General features: G+C 48.8%; 1 protein-coding gene across 1 annotated transcript; it reads left to right on the top strand.

Annotated features, from left to right (window-relative positions):
- The first annotated feature begins 6,526 nt into the window (after nt 1-6,526).
- Nucleotides 6,527-16,760, top strand: wnt11 (wingless-type MMTV integration site family, member 11). The gene is made up of 5 exons (XM_056285275.1): nt 6,527-6,609; nt 9,589-9,833; nt 10,797-11,074; nt 13,043-13,335; nt 16,586-16,760. Exons 1-5 carry the CDS (start codon nt 6,527-6,529, stop codon nt 16,758-16,760), a joined length of 1,074 nt encoding a protein of 357 aa, XP_056141250.1.
- Nucleotides 16,761-17,818: the final 1,058 nt, after the last annotated feature.

The following is a 17,818-nucleotide window of genomic DNA, read 5'->3' as shown; positions in this document are numbered from 1 at the left end:
GTGAGGTTTCTATTCTCTGCCTTATTGCAGCAGCTCTGACTCTGAAGCCACGTTGACAAGTCTGTGATTTATTAAATTATCATACACTCCTATGGTGTACTTGGGGCCCCATTTTAAAAGCCCAAAAAAAAAAGGGTCTCCTCCTTCTGTGTGTTTCTGGGAAGGTGAGATATGAGATCAAGGGAGTGTGTGTTGATCCTGGCTTAGTCAGGAATGGAGAGCCTGTGTGCTAAAAGCTTGACTCTCAGACGTCCACCACAACGCCCACGCCGTCCAGCCTGCACCCATTCACAACCGACTGCCATGCAGAACACATCTGAGTCCCCTTGGAATCAGAACCGCGGCCACAGTGTAAATAACACACGTAAATGCCCCGTCAACACATGGGACTGTCATGTAAAATGCTGTAGCAGACCGTGTTTGGCAAACAGATTTGGGAACTGGACCCCCTGCATGAGAAGAAGAAGATGATGAAGTGGACATGTTCTGGTCTTTAAGTGTGTCCTGAGACCAAAAAAAAAAAAAAAGCAAATGAAAGAAATGTGTCACGGTAACTCTTGGTCTGTTGTTCCCTGTAGGGGAGGCAGGGGTGTGTATGACTGACATTTAAGGCACAAGTAGCAAAGGTCAAGGCCTGCACAGCAGCTTACTATTACCAAGGACGGAGGTGGAGGAGAGCGCCGGGGTCGCATGATCCGACGCAAGGGTATCACTTACTACACAGCACGGTTAAAGCTGGAGCAAAATATCGAGCTTTGGGAAATGCATAGATTTAACTTGGAGGGGAGGAAAAAAATAAAATACAGAGGTGTTATTTGATAAATTCTCCAGAACTCGTGCAGAACTGGGCAATCGCATCAAAAGTCTGTCAGTGTATGCACGGGGCCGAATGCTGTCAGATGATATGTAAACTTTATTTCAAATTAAATATCTTGTGAGGTTCTGAATAATAATAATAATAATAATAATAATAATAAAACACATACAGTGTCCTTTTATAGGGCTGCAATTAAGCTTTGAAATTACTGTAACTGCAGAAATTAAAGCTATGCCAGCACCGTGGAGGAATCCATCATAATATCTTCTTCTTCTTTTATTCATAATATCTTCTTCTTCTTCTTCTATTATTCATATCTTCTTCTTCTTCTTCTTCTTTTGTTCATAATATCTTCTTCTTCTTCTTTTATTCATAATATCTTCTTCTTCTTCTTTTATTCATAATATCTTCTTCTTCTTTTATTCATAATATCTTCTTCTTCTTTTATTCATATCTTCTTTTATTCATAATATCTTCTTCTACTTCTTTTATTCAGAATATCTTCTTCTACTTCTTTTATTCATAATATGTTCTTCTACTTCTTGCATTCAGAATATCTTCTTCTTTTATTCATAATATCTTCTTCTACTTCTTTTATTCATAATATCTTCTTCTTTTATTCATATTTTCTTCTTCTTTTATTCATATCTTCTTCTACTTCTTTTATTCAGAATATCTTCTTGTACTCATAATATCTTCTTCTTCTGCTTTTATTCATAATATCTTTTTCTTTTATTCAGAATATCTCCTTCTTTTATTCATAATATCGTCTTCGTCTTCTTTTATTCAGAATATCTTCTTCTACTTCTTTTATTCAGAATATCTTCTTCTTCTTTTATTCATAATATCTTCTTCTACTTCTTTTATTCAGAATAGCTTCTTCTTCTATTCATAATATCTTCTTCTTTTATTCAGAATATCTTCTACTTCTTTTATTCATAATATCTCAACTCCACAAACCCAGAGAGAGACGCGGCGCAGGAAGAGCAGGGACGTTGCATTCTGGGCCGAATTCTGCCGAACCCATCCGGTCATGGGACCGTCTGACTCGGCCTGTGTATTTAAATGTACATATTTAAATACATATATATATTTGAGACGGGGGGGGTAGTTACGGGGGGGTAGTTTTACCGCGTACATCTCCGCTTTATGAACTCGACTGAAACGGGGACCGTCTATTTGCCGAATTTACCGCGAGGTGTTTGCGTAATTAACAAGTTTCCCCAAACTGAAATCATAACCCCCAAACCCAACCCCCCCCCCCTCCACGGAGCGACCGGAGGGAGGACCGGCGGCTCCTCTTCCGGCGCACCGACCGCGGACGTGCTGCCCGGCGGGGAAACAACAAACAAATAACGCCGCTTGGTAAGGCGCGCGCGCAGGCGGGCTGTTTAAACCGAGCAGAGTCTTTCTTCTTCGTCTTCTACTTCTTTTTCTTCTTCTTCTTCTTTCCCCGCTATTACTCGCATGACGCTGGCGCAATTAAGTTCTTCTTCGAAACGTTCCTCTTCTTCTTCTTCTCCTTCTTCTTCTTCTTCTTCTTCTTCTTTCCCCGCTATTACTCGCATGACGCTGGCGCAATTAAGTTCTTCTTCGAAACGTTCCTCTTCTTCTTCTTCTACTTCTTTTTCTTCTTCTTTCCCCGCTATTACTCGCATGACGCTGGCACAATTAAGTTCTTCTTCGAAACGTTCCTCTTCTTCTTCTTTTCCTTCTTCTCCTTCTTCTTTCCCCGCTATTACTCGCACGACGCTGGCGCAATTAAGTTCTTCTTCGAAACGTTGCTCTTCTTCTTCTTCTGTTTTACTGGAGCGTTGCAACCGGACGGAGCGTTATCGACGCCTACTGTTCCATTAAAGAGCCCCTTAATTAAATAAATCCTTAATGTATATGGCCGGTACCCTCGAGAAAGGTGAAAAGACACATTTAAGTGAAAACCGAGCTTAGGTCCATGTGCGTAATTCCGTACTTTTTGGGTCCAGTATAGTTTGGAATACGAGTCTCTCTTGCACACGTTGGGCAAATACAAAAATACTTGTAAAAGTACATGTACCTCTTGAAACGTGCCCCCCCCGCCCGCCGCCCCCACCCACCAACGCGGGCCTCTTTCTTATGCTAATGAGGGGATGACATCACCGACGAGATCAAAGCGGCGCAGGAGTACTTATGGGGGAGTCGCAGCTGCGCCTCCGCAGTCAAGTCCCGACGAGCAGTGCGCAGCGCGCGGAGACCGGCCGGACAACCCCCCCACGCGACGCGGCACGAGGCGAGGAGAGCAGCGGGGAGCCCCCCCCCCGACACGTGATGTGAGGCGGCGGAGCAGGAGGAGGATGCTTACCTGTGTGGACTTACCGCCGCGCCGCGCTGTGGATTTACAAGCCCGCTCCTCCGAGGGCCCTCGATGAGAGGAGGAGAAGGAGGTGGAGGAGGATAAATCCGCCGTCGGAGTTTTGGGTTTTGCTCCAGCTCTGCAGCAGAAGAAGCAGAAGAAGAAGAAGAAGAAGGAGTCGCGCGGTGTTCCAGGTGAGGGCGGAGGAGAAGTCGCGCGGTGTTCCAGGTGAGGGAGGGAGGGAGGGTGGATGTCTTCTGCTTCGTGGCTGCGGGGACGTTTCACAGCTTTAGACGCCGGGGCTGAGCGGACGCAGCGGCGGTTAAGGTGGAGCGGACGGCCCGCCGCGCGCACGCAGGTAGCGAGGCAGCCGGCTGCACGCGCCGCTGTGTCGCTCTTTCTTTTTGTTTTTTTAAAAAAAAAAATCTTTATAACGCTTCTTTAAATTAAACGAAGCACCTCACGCGACAACTTTCACCGCAGATTTAGGCCAAAGCCAATTATGAAAGTATAACGATGAAGGCGAAACGTGTTGCGGGTTACTTAAAAAAAAAAAAGTTTGGCACGGGGTTCGTTTGATCGATCGACTAATTGGCGTGCGCGAGATGACGACTAAATGAGCGTGAACGGTTCATTGATGGCGCGCGAACCACCGCGGTGTCCCGTAACGCTTCTGCAGAAAGCCTTCAGTTTATCCGATGGCCTCTCGGAGACCATACAGGGCTGCCGTCCCGTAGGAAGCGAGGCCTCCTCTTCTGGCCGCGCTGGCCAGATAGCAGCCAGCAGGGCGTCCAACACACACACCATTAAGCCTCGCTTCAAAGAGACCTGTTATCAACCCAAGAGGCGACGTCAGATAATGCGCTTCTGCTGCGCAACCCTGTTAACTGGGGGGTAGGTAATATGTTGCCTGTTGCTATCCAAGAATGCACCAATGCATCTCAGATCTAATGCACTTCTGCTGCCCTGTTAACTGAGGGGGGGGGGTAGGTAATATGTTGCCTGTTGCTGTCCAAGAATGCACCAATGCATCTCAGATCTAATGCGCTTCTGCTGCACAACCCTGTTAACTGGGGGGTAGGTAATATGTTGCCTGTTGCTATCCAAGGATGCACCAATGCATCTCAGATCTAATGCACTTCTGCTGCCCTGTTAACTGAGGGGGGGGTAGGTAATATGTTGCCTGTTGCTATCCAAGAATGCACCAATGCATCTCAGATCTAATGCACTTCTGCTGCCCTGTTAACTGAGGGGGGGGGGGTAGGTAATATGGTGCCTGTTGCAGTCCAAGAATGCACCAATGCATCTCAGATCTAATGCGCTTCTGCTGCACAACCCTGTTAACTGGGGGGGGGGGTAGGTAATATGTTGCCTGTTGCTACCCAAGAATGCACCAATGCATCTCAGATCTAATGCGCTTCGGCTGCACAACCCTGTTAACTGGGGGGGGGGTAGGTAATATGCTGCCTGTTGCTATCCAAGAATGCACCAATGCATCTCAGATCTAATGCACTTCTGCTGCACAACCCTGTTAACTGGGGGGGGGGGGGTAGGTAATATGCTGCCTGTTGCTATCCAAGAATGCACCAATGCATCTCAGATCTAATGCACTTCTGCTGCACTGCCCTGTTAACTGGGGGGGGGGTAGGTAATATGTTGCCTGTTGCTATCCAAGAATGCACTAATGCATCTCAGATCTAATGCGGTTCGGCTGCACAGCCCTGTTAACTGAGGGGGGGGGGGGTAGGTAATATGTTGCCTGTTGCTATCCAAGAATGCACCAATGCATCTCAGATCTAATGCGGTTCGGCTGCACAACCCTGTTAACTGGGGGGGGGTAGGTAATATGCTGCCTGTTGCTATCCAAGAATGCACCAATGCATCTCAGATCTAATGCACTTCTGCTGCACTGCCCTGTTAACTGGGGGGGGGGGGGTAGGTAATATGTTGCCTGTTGCTATCCAAGAATGCACTAATGCATCTCAGATCTAATGCGGTTCGGCTGCACAGCCCTGTTAACTGGGGGGGGGGGTAGGTAATATGTTGCCTGTTGCTATCCAAGAATGCACCAATGCATCTCAGATCTAATGCGGTTCGGCTGCACAGCCCTGTTAACTGGGGGGGGGGGTAGGTAATATGCTGCCTGTTGCTATCCAAGAATGCACCAATGCATATCATGTCTAATGCGCTTCTGCTGCACAACCCTGTTAACTGGGGGGGGGGTAGGTAATATGTTGCCTGTTGCTATCCAAGGATGCACCAATGCATCTCAGATCTAATGCGCTTCTGCTGCACAACCCTGTTAACTGGGGGGGGGGGTAGGTAATATGCTGCCTGTTGCTATCCAAGAATGCACTAATGCATCTCAGATCTAATGCGCTTCTGCTGCACAACCCTGTTAACTGGGGGGGGGGGTAGGTAATATGCTGCCTGTTGCTATCCAAGGATGCACCAATGCATCTCAGATCTAATGCGGTTCGGCTGCACAGCCCTGTTAACTGGGGGGTAGGTAATATGCTGCCTGTTGCTATCCAAGAATGCACCAATGCATCTCAGATCCTGCAGATATTTCCACCCGGGTTCGGGGTGATTAGAAACGTTGCCCTAAAGTGAGGTTTTTGTGTGCGTCTTGCCGTGTTGAGGGCCCGTCCGTTGTCTTTTCCTGCCCCTGCAGGCCCCCCGTGCTTCTTGTGCTCCTCTCCCTCCCGCATAAAACACAATGCAGTTAATTATCTACTGTTAACCGGTGCAGGCACACAGAGCTATTGTGTTGACCGGTCACAGTGGATTTCTACTCACTTCACTTGTGCACCTGAATTTGCACAAGAATATTCCCCTGCTAAAAAAAACAAAAAACAATTGTTTCTTGAAGTGAATGCAGTTATTTTCATGCTAATTGTACGATAACGAATGTCTAATAACCAGCATCACATATCAGGTGAATAACTAGTGTCATGTATTAAAACCTAAACTGAGAACCAATGAGATGTCTTAAAACAACTAGGTGTGCATGTTTACTATGGTTAGTTTCAGTGAGTTTTATGGGTTGCTCCAGGTTTTTTGATTTCATTTCTATTTTGCATCCGTTATCATCTCCAGACCCCAAAACTGTCTCTAAAGACCTGAATATAGCGTTTGTTTTACCGCCTGTTCTCCCTCACGCAACAGAAAGGCGTCCTCGGCAGTCCTTCACAGTAATTGGGGCGACGCCGTCGCTTTTTAACAAGCATGCTTTTCCACTCCATCCGTAACAGGGATTAGCAGCGGGGCCGGTGCCATGACGGCTGACTTCTGAGGTCTGTCCCCGAGCCAGGAGAGCCGAAGCTACAAGCTACCTGCAAGTCCGCCGCCGTGTCTGACGAGGAGCCGCATACCTAACCATGAGGAACACCCCTCATGTCCTGCCTCTCGGCGTGCTCGCTGTGCTGCTGCTCTCTCAGCTCTGCTCCGGCATCAAATGGCTGTAAGTACACGACAACACCCCCCCCCCCCCGGTTGCGTTCGCCCCTCTTGCGGCAGGCTTTGCGGAGAGCTTTTGGAGCCTCGCCGACTCGCCGAGGAGGTCTCGGCTGTGGCCCGGCTCTGTAAAGGCTGCACAAAAAGCGAAGGGTTGCGTCTCAGACTGCACAAATCCAGCGCCGGTTGTGTGACACAGAACTGTTTACTGTGTGTTGGGGGGGGTTTTGTGTGCACTGCAACGTGTATGTGCTGGGTCGGACAGAGAAGACGTACAGGTATACCGCCAGAAGTGGCGTACGTGTGCACGGCGTCTTTTTGTTGTGCAAAACGGGGCCCCCCCCCCCCAAAATCCACACAACGCGTTTCTGCTCGGAAAAAGTAACACAAACTTGTTTGCTGGATGCATTAAAACACACCGGCATATGAAGCTAAAACCCACCCCCACCCACCCCCACCCCCCCTCCACCCGGCTGAAAGCAGCCGCGGTGAAAGGAGGCTGTGTATGTATAACCATATTTCAGTCCCAAGATCTCTGATTGGATTTGCCTCCCTAATGTGTGATAATAAGGAGATGTGAACGGGGAATAAAGGACAGGAAGGGCCGGGGTGTGCGTGCACGCGTCCTCGCACTCGTGACGTCACCGTTTCACCGTGTGCTGTGCTGAAAATGTTTTTTTCTAAAATAAAAAAAGTCAGAGATTTCCACAGCACAGTATCGGTATTTTGACGCCGGGGAGGGAAACGTGTCAGATGGGCAACTTCTCTCTTTTTTTTCTCACTTTCCAGTACGTCCGTTTGGACGTTGTGGGTAGTTTGACTCATGTTGACGCGAGATGTTCGTCATGAGTCTCCGGAGGTGTTCTCTGTACTTCACCTTTGACCTCGCCGTATCGCCGATCGATCGCCGTTCACATTCTCTCGTCGGTGCGTCCCTTGTGGGGGTTCAGTCCCTCGTGGGGGGTTCAGTCGAACGCACAGCACGCTGCAAGTGCGGTGCTGGGAAGACGCCGGCCTGCAGCCACAGCGCCCGGATGTATCTGGGGGGGTGGGGGTGGGGGGTGGGGTGGCATGTGCCAGGTCCGAGTGACGACTCCCACAGTGTTGGGTAACGTACGCCGCCGCCTCCACAATGCAAAACAGATGCGGCTGTAAACACCTGTGAGGGCCGGGGGTTTACCACGAGTCCAGGGGTGTCACGGCTTATCATCGGGCACCCAGCGGAGGGCCCCTCGGCCCCTAATCCGAAACAGGCCAAGGTGCAAACGGAGCCGGCTGGTTCTCACGAAGTCCCGGCAGAGAGCGGGGACGGAGATTGATTCGGCCTGCACCGCCTGCTCCGCCATTAAATTAATCCCCAATAAGTTGAAATTGCTTAAATGAAATCTGCGCAGCTGCTTTCGGTCTGCAAAAAGAAAACCCGTGTCAGACCGAGGCCAGCGAGGGCCGGGCTCATGCAGTCGGTGGTGGATCTGTGAAGGCATTCAGACGGACGTGGATCTGAATTCGGTTCAGTTCTGTTAATGTTTTGCCTCCTCCTCCTCTAGATCCTCGGAGCCACTTTTGCGCTTTAAAGAGGAGCAAAGTAAAAGCTAAGCTGCAATTTTTCATTTCGCTAATCCGCAACTGATCCCCTCGCCGTCTCCGATGTGAGACGACGGCTCTCCGTGGCGACGCATCCCGACGTTTTTTCCCGGCCTCCGGCGTTATCTGTTTTGATTTTTCAACTTGTTTGTTCTCGAATCTCCATTTCAGAGGTACGGAAGAGGATTAGAGCCACATGTGAAGAAAATGTATTTGGAGTTTTGAGAATAAACTCCGAATTCCAACTCGGAACCTCGAATAAATTTCGCACATGTGGCTCCAATCCTCGCCGGCCGGCGCAGGGGTTAGGGGGGACGTGTGTACAGAAGAAATTCAAACACAGACAACAACTGTGTGAAATTCACAACATTCTGACTTTTAAGTGCACATCTCGGCGCTTGTTGCGTGTACTGGCGATCCCCGGAAGTTGAACCGGTTCATCCGGACACAGCGCCGTGCCCGGATGAACCGGTTCAACTTCCCGGGATCTCCTTACCTGGATTATAGAGCAGGCACCGGGACAGGTTTCACCGATGACTCCCCCAAATGACAGGTTGGTTTCCAGATGTGGATGCTTTCGATTACAGCAACCTCTCGTTAAAGACGTCACGTGTCCATCGTTTTTATCTGTGTCAGAGAACCTTCTAGAATGGGCAATAACCATCTTTCAACTTCTTCGCATTGGAGCGACATTCAGATGTTGTGACGCACAAATTCTGATATCCGGGTTCACGATAACAAGAGTCTATGTACTGAAAATTCCAGTGAAGTGGGGTCTGAAATATTCGAGGGAGTATTATTTTATAATTGGCTTCGGTTTGATGGTGTAGTTTACACTACCCAACAGTTCAAGGTGGTGAACCTCGGCTGGGTTCTTAAACATGGTATTTTTTTTGCATATTTAAGATTTGTTGATATCGTGTAGAAAAAACCCGGTCGCCCACGCCACATCAACGCCGTACTAGTCATCACAAATAAGACAACATGTATTGCAGTGATACTTGACCATGTGCCACTGAGGGCCGTGTGCATGCATGCATGAGTGCATACATGCATGAGTGCATACATGCATGCATGCATGAGTGCATACATGCATGAGTGCATACATGCATGAGTGCATACATGCATGCATGCATGAGTGCACTCATGCATGTGTGCATGCATGCATGCATGCAGGTTTTCATTTCAACCCAGTGTGGCAACTGATTTCACTGACGGACAGCTTCAGCCTGACAGGGGCGGACTAATCGGTGAAATCCGCTGATGTAGTTTCGGGTTCGGGTGAAAACAGGCATACACGGCCCCTTCGTGACGCGGGAGGTGTTCTGTGATGATATATGCTGAGCTCGGCGTCTCGTTTTTTTGTTTTTTTTTCTGTCTCTCCCCCCCCCCCTCTCTGCAGATCGTTATCGCACACGCCCACGTCTCTGCACATCAACCAGACCCAACACTGTAAGCTGCTGCCGGGCCTGGTGTCCTCCCAGGCCCAGCTATGCCGCAGCAACCTGGAGCTCATGCAAACAATTATCCAAGCGGCCCGCGAGGTCAAGAAAACCTGCCAGAAGACCTTCGCCGACATGCGCTGGAACTGCTCCTCCATCGAGATCCCCCTCGACGCGACCAAGTTCCGGCCGGACCTTGACCGAGGTAATGCGGTGTGACGATAAGCGTTTGGGACCGGGTCTCCAAACCGGGTTTCGCGGTTTGGAGGCGCTGTTGTTTTCCGAGGAGTTTACCCTCCTCGCCCCCGCCGAACGGCGTCGAGGCCCACACACGATTTACACCGAGGAGGTGAAAATGTGTCATCTGACTGGATCTTTGTTCCTTTTGAAGGAGCTTCCCCCTTTAAGTCGATCCTCCCGTTCTGCCCGTACCATGTCATCCTTCCCCCTGTGTGTTGTCCATCCTGTATTTCTGTTGAAGCCTCAATAGATGAATGCAATGAAGCTGCCCCCCCCCCCCACCGCCATACACATCACATATTGGATAACTGCCTCATGATCTACTAGCTCCCTGCTGTGTTTTTTTTAATACCCCTCCCTTCCACCCTCCACCCCACTGTGGGGTTGGGTAATATAGCTGCCATTTGGCGAGTGAGCGGTCTCCTCTGCGGTATCTGGGGGGGGGGGTGGGGGGGGGCAGGAGATGGTTCTGGCTCTATCCGGGGGCAGCTTTGATCTAACCGGCCTTTGTTCGAGCATTATTCTTCCCCGACATCCATTTCCTCTCCGGCCTTGAACATGTGTGCTCTCCGTGTACGCACGTCATCGCCAATTACGCCAGCATTGTTCATCCCTCAGCAGCGCGAGAGCGCCGGGGGGGGGGGGGGGGGGGTCGACCGTCCCTTCTTCCCCGTCTCGGTATTAAAGTTCGCAGTGCGCGGCCCTCTTTCCTAGGGGTGTATTGGTGGGGCTGAAAGCTGAGAAGGATGCACAACTGGGATGAGCGGAGCGATGGACGGGGACGGGGGGGGGGGCGGTTCTGATTGGACCCAGTCCAAAGACAACGGCGGTCGAACTGGCCCTGAGTCTTAACGCCGGCCTGGAAAACGGACTGCCGTCGCCGACGCCGTCCTAATGTAAATATGTTTGTCTGCCATTTGTCCGCCAGGGACGAGGGAGTCCGCGTTCGTCTACGCCCTGTCGGCGGCGACCATCAGCCATACCATAGCACGGGCGTGCACGTCGGGGGACCTGCGGCTGTGCTCGTGCGGCCCGATCCCCGGGGAGATCCCGGAGCCCGGCTACCGCTGGGGCGGCTGTGCGGACAACCTGCACTACGGCCTGGTCATGGGCTCCAAGTTCTCCGACGCCCCCATGAAGATGAAGAGGGCGGGGTCGCACGCCAACAAACTGATGCACCTGCACAACAGTGAGGTCGGGAGACAGGTGAGCACGGACTCGCCGGTTTGGGCTGCCGGAGGAACATGTATCTCGCACAGTTTGTTGGGTGGAATTTAGAAATGTTCATGATGTCCTCATTGATATATGAGAGTAGCACTGTGGTTACTCTGGGGCGTCTGGGTAGCGTGGCGGTCTATTCCGTTGCCTAGCAACACGGGGATCGCCGGTTCGGATCCCCGTGTTGCCACATCCCTGGTCAGGCATCCCTGCACGTGTCTGCGGGTGGGAAGCCGGATGTGGGTGTATGTCCTGGTCGCTGCACTGGCGCCTCCTGTGCCTGTTCGGGGGGGGGGGAGGGGGAACTGGGGGGGAATAGCGTGATCCTCCCACACGCTACGTCCCCCCCTGGTGAAACTCCTCACTGTCCGGTGAAAAGAAGCGGCTGGCGACTCCACATGTATGGGAGGAGGCATGTGGTAGTCTGCAGCCCTCCCCGGATCGGCGGAGGGGGGTGGAGCAGCGACCGGGACGGCTCGGAAGGGTGGGGTGATTGGGCAAGTACAGTTGGGGAGGAAAAAGTGGTTACTCATTACTTAATTAGTGGTTAATAACTGATTTATTAATGTATTGAGGAGCAGTAAGAAGATGTTACTATACGTAGTAAAAACGTTTTGAGGAGAAAAAAGACTTTTTGAGTTGCCGGGTTAGAAGCAATAAGGGAGAGAGTCTCCACGGACGTGTCCCAGGCATGAGTGGATGTCATGAGTCACCATGTGACCGGCTGGGACCGCTGCTTCACGTTCTCAGCGAGGGCCACACCAATAAAACCACTTGGGGAAAACGTTGTGCAACAAACTTGCCCAGTGTTGATGGCAACTGCTCCTCTACTGGTTAAAAGCTAGGCGGTGGTTAGCGAGGCTGCCATGCAACAGCGCCTACACCTCCGTCTGGTCTCGTGGTTTCTGAGAGAACGTCTGTGGAGGTTCTCCTGACGTGGGCGCCGCGTTCTAACACGCTATCGGTGATTTAACTTATTCATCGATAGGTTATTCGCTATTGATTAAGTAATCAATAGCCACTTATAAACACTGTATAGACTTGATGAGCTGTAAATGCAAGTGTGATACGGTTGGGTATACCAGGCTTATATGGTTGTTATATCATATTATTCCTATATAATGGTTATTATATTATATTATTCCTATATAATGGTTAATATATTCCAATATAATAGTTATTATATCATATTATTCCTATATAATGGTTAATATATTCCAATATAATAGTTATTATATCATATTATTCCTATATAATGGTTAATATATTCCAATATAATAGTTATTATATCATATTATTCCTATATAATGGTTAATATATTCCTATATAATGGTTATTATATCATTATTCCTATATAATGGTTAATATATTCCAATATAATAGTTATTATATCATATTATTCCTATATAATGGTTAATATGTTCCTATATAATGGTTATTATATCATATTATTCCTATATAATGGTTAATATATTCCAATATAATAGTTATTATATCATATTATTCCTATATAATGGTTAATATATTCCAATATAAGTTATTATATCATATTATTCCTATATAATGGTTAATATATTCCAATATAACACTTATTATATCATATTATTCCTATATAATGGTTAATATATTCCAATATAATAATTATATTATATTATTCCTATATAATGGTTAATATATTCCAATATAATAGTTATTATATCATATTATTCCTATATAATGGTTAATATATTCCAATATAATAGTTATTATATCATATTATTCCTATATAATGGTTAATATATTCCTATATAATGGTTAATATATTCCAATATAATAGTTATTATATTATATTATTCCTATATAATGGTTAATATATTCCTATATAATGGTTAATATATTCCAATATAATAGTTATTATATTATTCCTATATAATGTGCTGGATCTAACGGTCTTGGTCTCTCTTTTGCCCCGCCCAGGCCCTGAGGGATGCGCTGGTGATGAAGTGTAAATGCCACGGCGTGTCGGGTTCCTGCTCCATAAGGACCTGCTGGAGAGGCCTGCAGGACCTGAGGGACATCGCCATGGACCTGAAGACCAAGTACCTGTCCGCCACGAAAGTGGTTCACCGACCCATGGGCACGCGGAAGCAGCTTGTGCCCAAAGACATCGACATCAGACCCGTGAGGGAGAATGAGCTGGTTTACCTGCAGAGCTCCCCAGACTTCTGCGCCAAGAACGAAAAACTGGGGTCCGTCGGCACGCAGGACAGGTTCGTCTCGTTGTCAAGCCGTTCACGTCGCGTCTGTCTCGGTGTGTTTACATGTGCGGAGTCAGATCCGGGTGAAAGTTCTCCGGGGTTCAGAAACAATGGGTCGAAAATAATCTTCTGTCGTTCGGAGGTAGACCTGCTATCGGGAGCAACGGGGCCACCCAGCTTGAAAACAGGAAACGAGGAGTTAATTTACCTGCTCTGCCAGGATGTTGACTCCGCTGAAGTGGTGGCCTGCCTGGTAGCACCATTTACTTTTAGCAGAACGGCTGATAACAAACCAGCGGTCCCCGAGACCGGCCCGTCTGTGGCATGTCCAAGCACGTGTCGCTGACAAGGCCGGCGGGGACCGTAGCCCTTGTGGGGCTATCGGCACCGGTGACTAATGTGGTTATTAATAGGATCGGGGGCACTCAGCTGATATCAATTTAAGAGTGCCACACAAATGGGAAACAGGTAATGGCCTCCAAAAGATAAGGACAGACCCTCTCCGTTCACTGCGGGTGTTTTATTGGAGGCGGTGTCGGCTGGTCGGAGGTCGGTTTGTGCACTGTGAGAACTTCTGCAGGCGGCGAAGGAGCCTTGCTGTCTGCGTGCCAGACATACAGAGAGATACAGCCGGCCGGTATCGCAGAAATACACTATAAACATGCGACTATCTTGCACAAGTACCGAATTTTCCAGTTGATATCCTGCAGGGAGGCACTTGGAAGTCGCTCCGCAAACATGCAACTGCAATCCTTCACAACTCTGCCAGCATTACATGTCAAGTCCAGCAAAATAAGATAAGCAAAATATCGGCTTGATAAGATTGTCATACGAATGATGTCACGTTCAATGCATTTTTGACCGTCGCCTCGTCAGATCTCGCGAAGAATCCTTGACCACCATCGGAGGCCCCTAGTGAAAATGTCAGACATCGTATGTGCAAGTTATATCATGTGTCCTGTCAGCCCCTGGCCACTCCACAGATAACCACAAGACATGCTTCGCATCAACTACACCTCCAGTGCCCAGTGCATCCCTTGGCTGCAGCCTGACAGCATACCAGTCCCGCAAAGTCTGCGGCATATTGGGCACTTTCACGCCGAGTCACAAGGGCACCCGGCTGGTGTGATCTTGGTGTGTTTGCCCCCGAGTGGCTGTGTGTTCACGGGCACACAGAAAGCATCTGTTTTTACAGGGGTATTAACTCCTGGGATCGACAGGATGTTTAAACCAGGCAGTCTCACAACAAACATTCACACGGTCACAGCATCGTTCGCTACACCGCAGTGTTTTCCTGTCCTCCCCCGAAGAAGCGAGGAGTCTTTTATCCGATCCCTCGCCTTGGCAGAGGCGTTATCTGGCTTTACCCCTTCGAGTGACTCATAATCTTTTCAGTCGCTGACGTTGATTGCTCCAAACCACCGGTGTGACCCGGGAGCAGGAGCAAACGCCAGCGCTTTTTTTCAGCCGAAACGGAGAATGAGGGCTAGGCGATAGTGGGACTGGATGAAATTTGGAAATTATTATATTGTCTTACACAATTTTGTGGACTGCGTTAATGATGAGGATCAGCAATGTGGTAAACCTCAAGTTGGGCTGAATATGGTATTTTCGTATGTGTAAGCATGTAACCACATATTGTGATTCGCGATATATATATATATATATATATATATATATATGATGAGGTTCAACAATGTGTTAAACCTCAAGTTGGGCTGAATATGGTATTTTCATATACCATGTGTAAGCTTATAACCACATATCGCCATATATGTCGTGATATACGTATATCATGATATATAATATGAAGTTCCCTATGAATATCGTTATAATGATGTTAATATTTTTCATATTTCCCAGCACTACTGAAAATGTCTGTCTCTCATGGCTGCCGTCTTGCAACCCGTGTACGTGTGCATCAGTTCAGCTCTTTTCACGGACACTGCTGTGGTTTCTTTGCCAAAGCTGAGAATTGAGGGCAAGGGCTAATTTGATTTTCGTGGCAGATGCAGAGTTAATTGGGGATGTGTGATCGTGAGAACAAAAAGGGTCGCCGGGAGGAGACACACACACACAGACACACCAGTCCTTGTTGTACTTCAGCCCTAAATGACATTATTGTGTCTTCAGTTGTGAGTTGCAGAATGTACCGTCCTGTCCTGTTTACGTCACCGAGGCCCGCTACCGGCCATATCTTCTCCCTGAGTGTTTTGGTCATTGCCCCGCCCCAGAGGTCAAAGGTTTTACTGTTGCTGTGAGCCCGTCTTACCTTCACAATGACTTCTCCGCTGGCCGTCGTCCTCCTCCTCCTCCCCGTCGCTCTCTCTCTCTCTGTGTCACACCACACTGGTCATTAACACCCTGCCCATTATAAAACAATCCAATTATGTGGAGAGGCTGAGCTAAATAGAGGGAGGGTCCCCTGGCGTACCCGGTGTGATTTACGGAGGGGCCGTTCTCTGTTCGTGTGAGACGCCCTGGGCTTCTGAACTGAAAGGCGACCACACTGGTCCGGGACTCGTAAGGGACAGTTTTGTCTCTTCTCCCGGGGTCTGCGAGGCTGCACAGGCCTCCGGGAGACACGATTCAGAGAGAAGCCGTAAACTTAATTGTCGTAAGCAGGAAACCTTATCGTGTTCCCCGGCCTAAAAACATGTCGGATTTCTTGGAATGTTCCCCAAATTCCGTCGAATTTCTCCTCGCTTTCGTCTCCTCGGGTTTTATTTGATTCGCTTCAGATTTTTTTTGGCTTTTCTTCGCCCGTTAAGAAAGTTGGTGGCGTCGACTACACTGATCACGTCGAAAGTCGTTTTTTTTTTTCATCCTATTTTATTCTGTGAAACTTGTCCCGTCGACATTTTTTTTTTCTCTCTCGATCACATACGACCCGTGTTTCTTGCATGGGGGGTGGCTTGGGAAACCTACGTTTACTGACACGTGCACGCTCACGTGCGCAAAGACACATGGGTGCACAGGGTTTCTGCGAGGGAGAGTAACGAACGGGTGGTGTAATGAGGACAAATTACATGAAACTCATAATAGGTTCCCAAATTTCATAATAATCACCCCCCCCCCAAATTGCACGCATTTCCGTGGTTATATATGTCTCCATTCTGTGATTCCTCTTCCCTCATTGTGGAATTCACCGGGTCGGAGATTTCACAACTAACGCACAAAAAACCCAAACTGTTACTTCCGAGCTGCTCTTATGTTGCCGTCTCACATCCTTTTCTCTTCTCCGTGTCTCTGTTAATTGCAGGCAGTGCAACAAAACGTCGGTCGGCAGCGACAGCTGTGACCTGATGTGCTGCGGCCGCGGCTACAACCCCTACTCGGAGAAACTGGTGGAGCGCTGCCACTGCAAGTACCACTGGTGCTGCTACGTCACCTGCAAGAAATGCGAGAGGATGGTGGAGCGATACGTCTGCAAGTGAACCCATATTACCGCCGGCCACAGCACACAGCCGGCCCGGCCCGACCCGGCCCGGCCCGGACGGGGCTGCAGATAACCAAAGCACTACCATACCAAGACGGCTTACCTTTTGTCTCAAGCTTTTACCATGTTTATTTCCCGAAAGAAAGCCTATTTCCATTTCCTTATCACTCTTCGTAGACGTCCGGACCGCCAAGTGGACTTTCCCTCCGTCGCTTTTTCCCGTTTCACGAGCGCGAACGCGGGGGGGGGGGGTCGTCGTCACGACGCCAACTGGTTTACGCGAAGGCCGCCGTCCTCCTGCTTTTTTTTTTTTTGTTTTTCCATTTCTTTTTAATGAGCGTACATTCTCCCTACCGGGATTTTTTTTTTTGAATTATATCTTTATAAAAAGAAATACTATTGGACCATACTGTGGAAGAGCGTGACTCTCTTGTCAGAAGTTGTATCTCCGGGCCCACCGTACAGACAGACAGACTGGCGCGTGGCTTCAGAAACCATTCCTCGAAATGCAAAAAAGGGGCTCTGAGGGATCTGCGAGAACTCAAAACGGTACTTCTCGCTCGAAGGTACGACTTGATGCGTCTTTCCCCTCCCTCCCCCCCCCCCGGGGGGGGGGGTGGACGGAACGGAACGAGGGAACACACAAAGGGAACTTCGAGTACTTTTCGGCCGTGGAGCGTTGTCATTGTTGGCGTTTTGGACTCTGGACCACGGGTGTCTGGTGCGGAGCTTCACTCCGGGTGGCGTCTGCGGATCCTGAGAAGAGAATAAAGAACTCATTGTTTCTGAAACGGTGCATTATCTCCATGCCTGACACGTGCGGGCGGCATAAATCTCCCTATTTTACAGAGCATATAAACTGAACTCGCGGGTGTCTTTCAATGCCATTTTGTAAACCCACTTTCGTGTGGATGTACATACTGTCTTTTTGTATACTGAAATAAAGAAAGAAATATTTATAAACTAATTAAACAATCTTCGACAAGCTCCTTGAGTTGAATTGGCGTTTTTCCCCCCCCCTCTCTCCACCCTCCACGTGGTGAAATACTGGTCCGC

The sequence above is a fragment of the Lampris incognitus genome, chromosome 8 (assembly GCF_029633865.1).
Source record: "Lampris incognitus isolate fLamInc1 chromosome 8, fLamInc1.hap2, whole genome shotgun sequence".
Classification (NCBI taxonomy): domain Eukaryota; kingdom Metazoa; phylum Chordata; class Actinopteri; order Lampriformes; family Lampridae; genus Lampris; species Lampris incognitus.
The sequence above is the reverse complement of the archived record's forward strand: the minus strand, read 5'-3'. Positions and strand labels throughout refer to the sequence as shown.

Excerpts from the sequence above, each read along its gene's own strand:
- wnt11 (XM_056285275.1), top strand. The coding sequence starts at position 6,527 with ATGAGGAACACCCCTCATGTCCTGCCTCTCGGCGTGCTCGCTGTGCTG. Across the intron at positions 6,610-9,588 it reads TGCTCCGGCATCAAATGGCT|ATCGTTATCGCACACGCCCA; the intron begins GTAAGTACACGA and ends CCCTCTCTGCAG. Across the intron at positions 11,075-13,042 it reads ACAGTGAGGTCGGGAGACAG|GCCCTGAGGGATGCGCTGGT; the intron begins GTGAGCACGGAC and ends TGCCCCGCCCAG.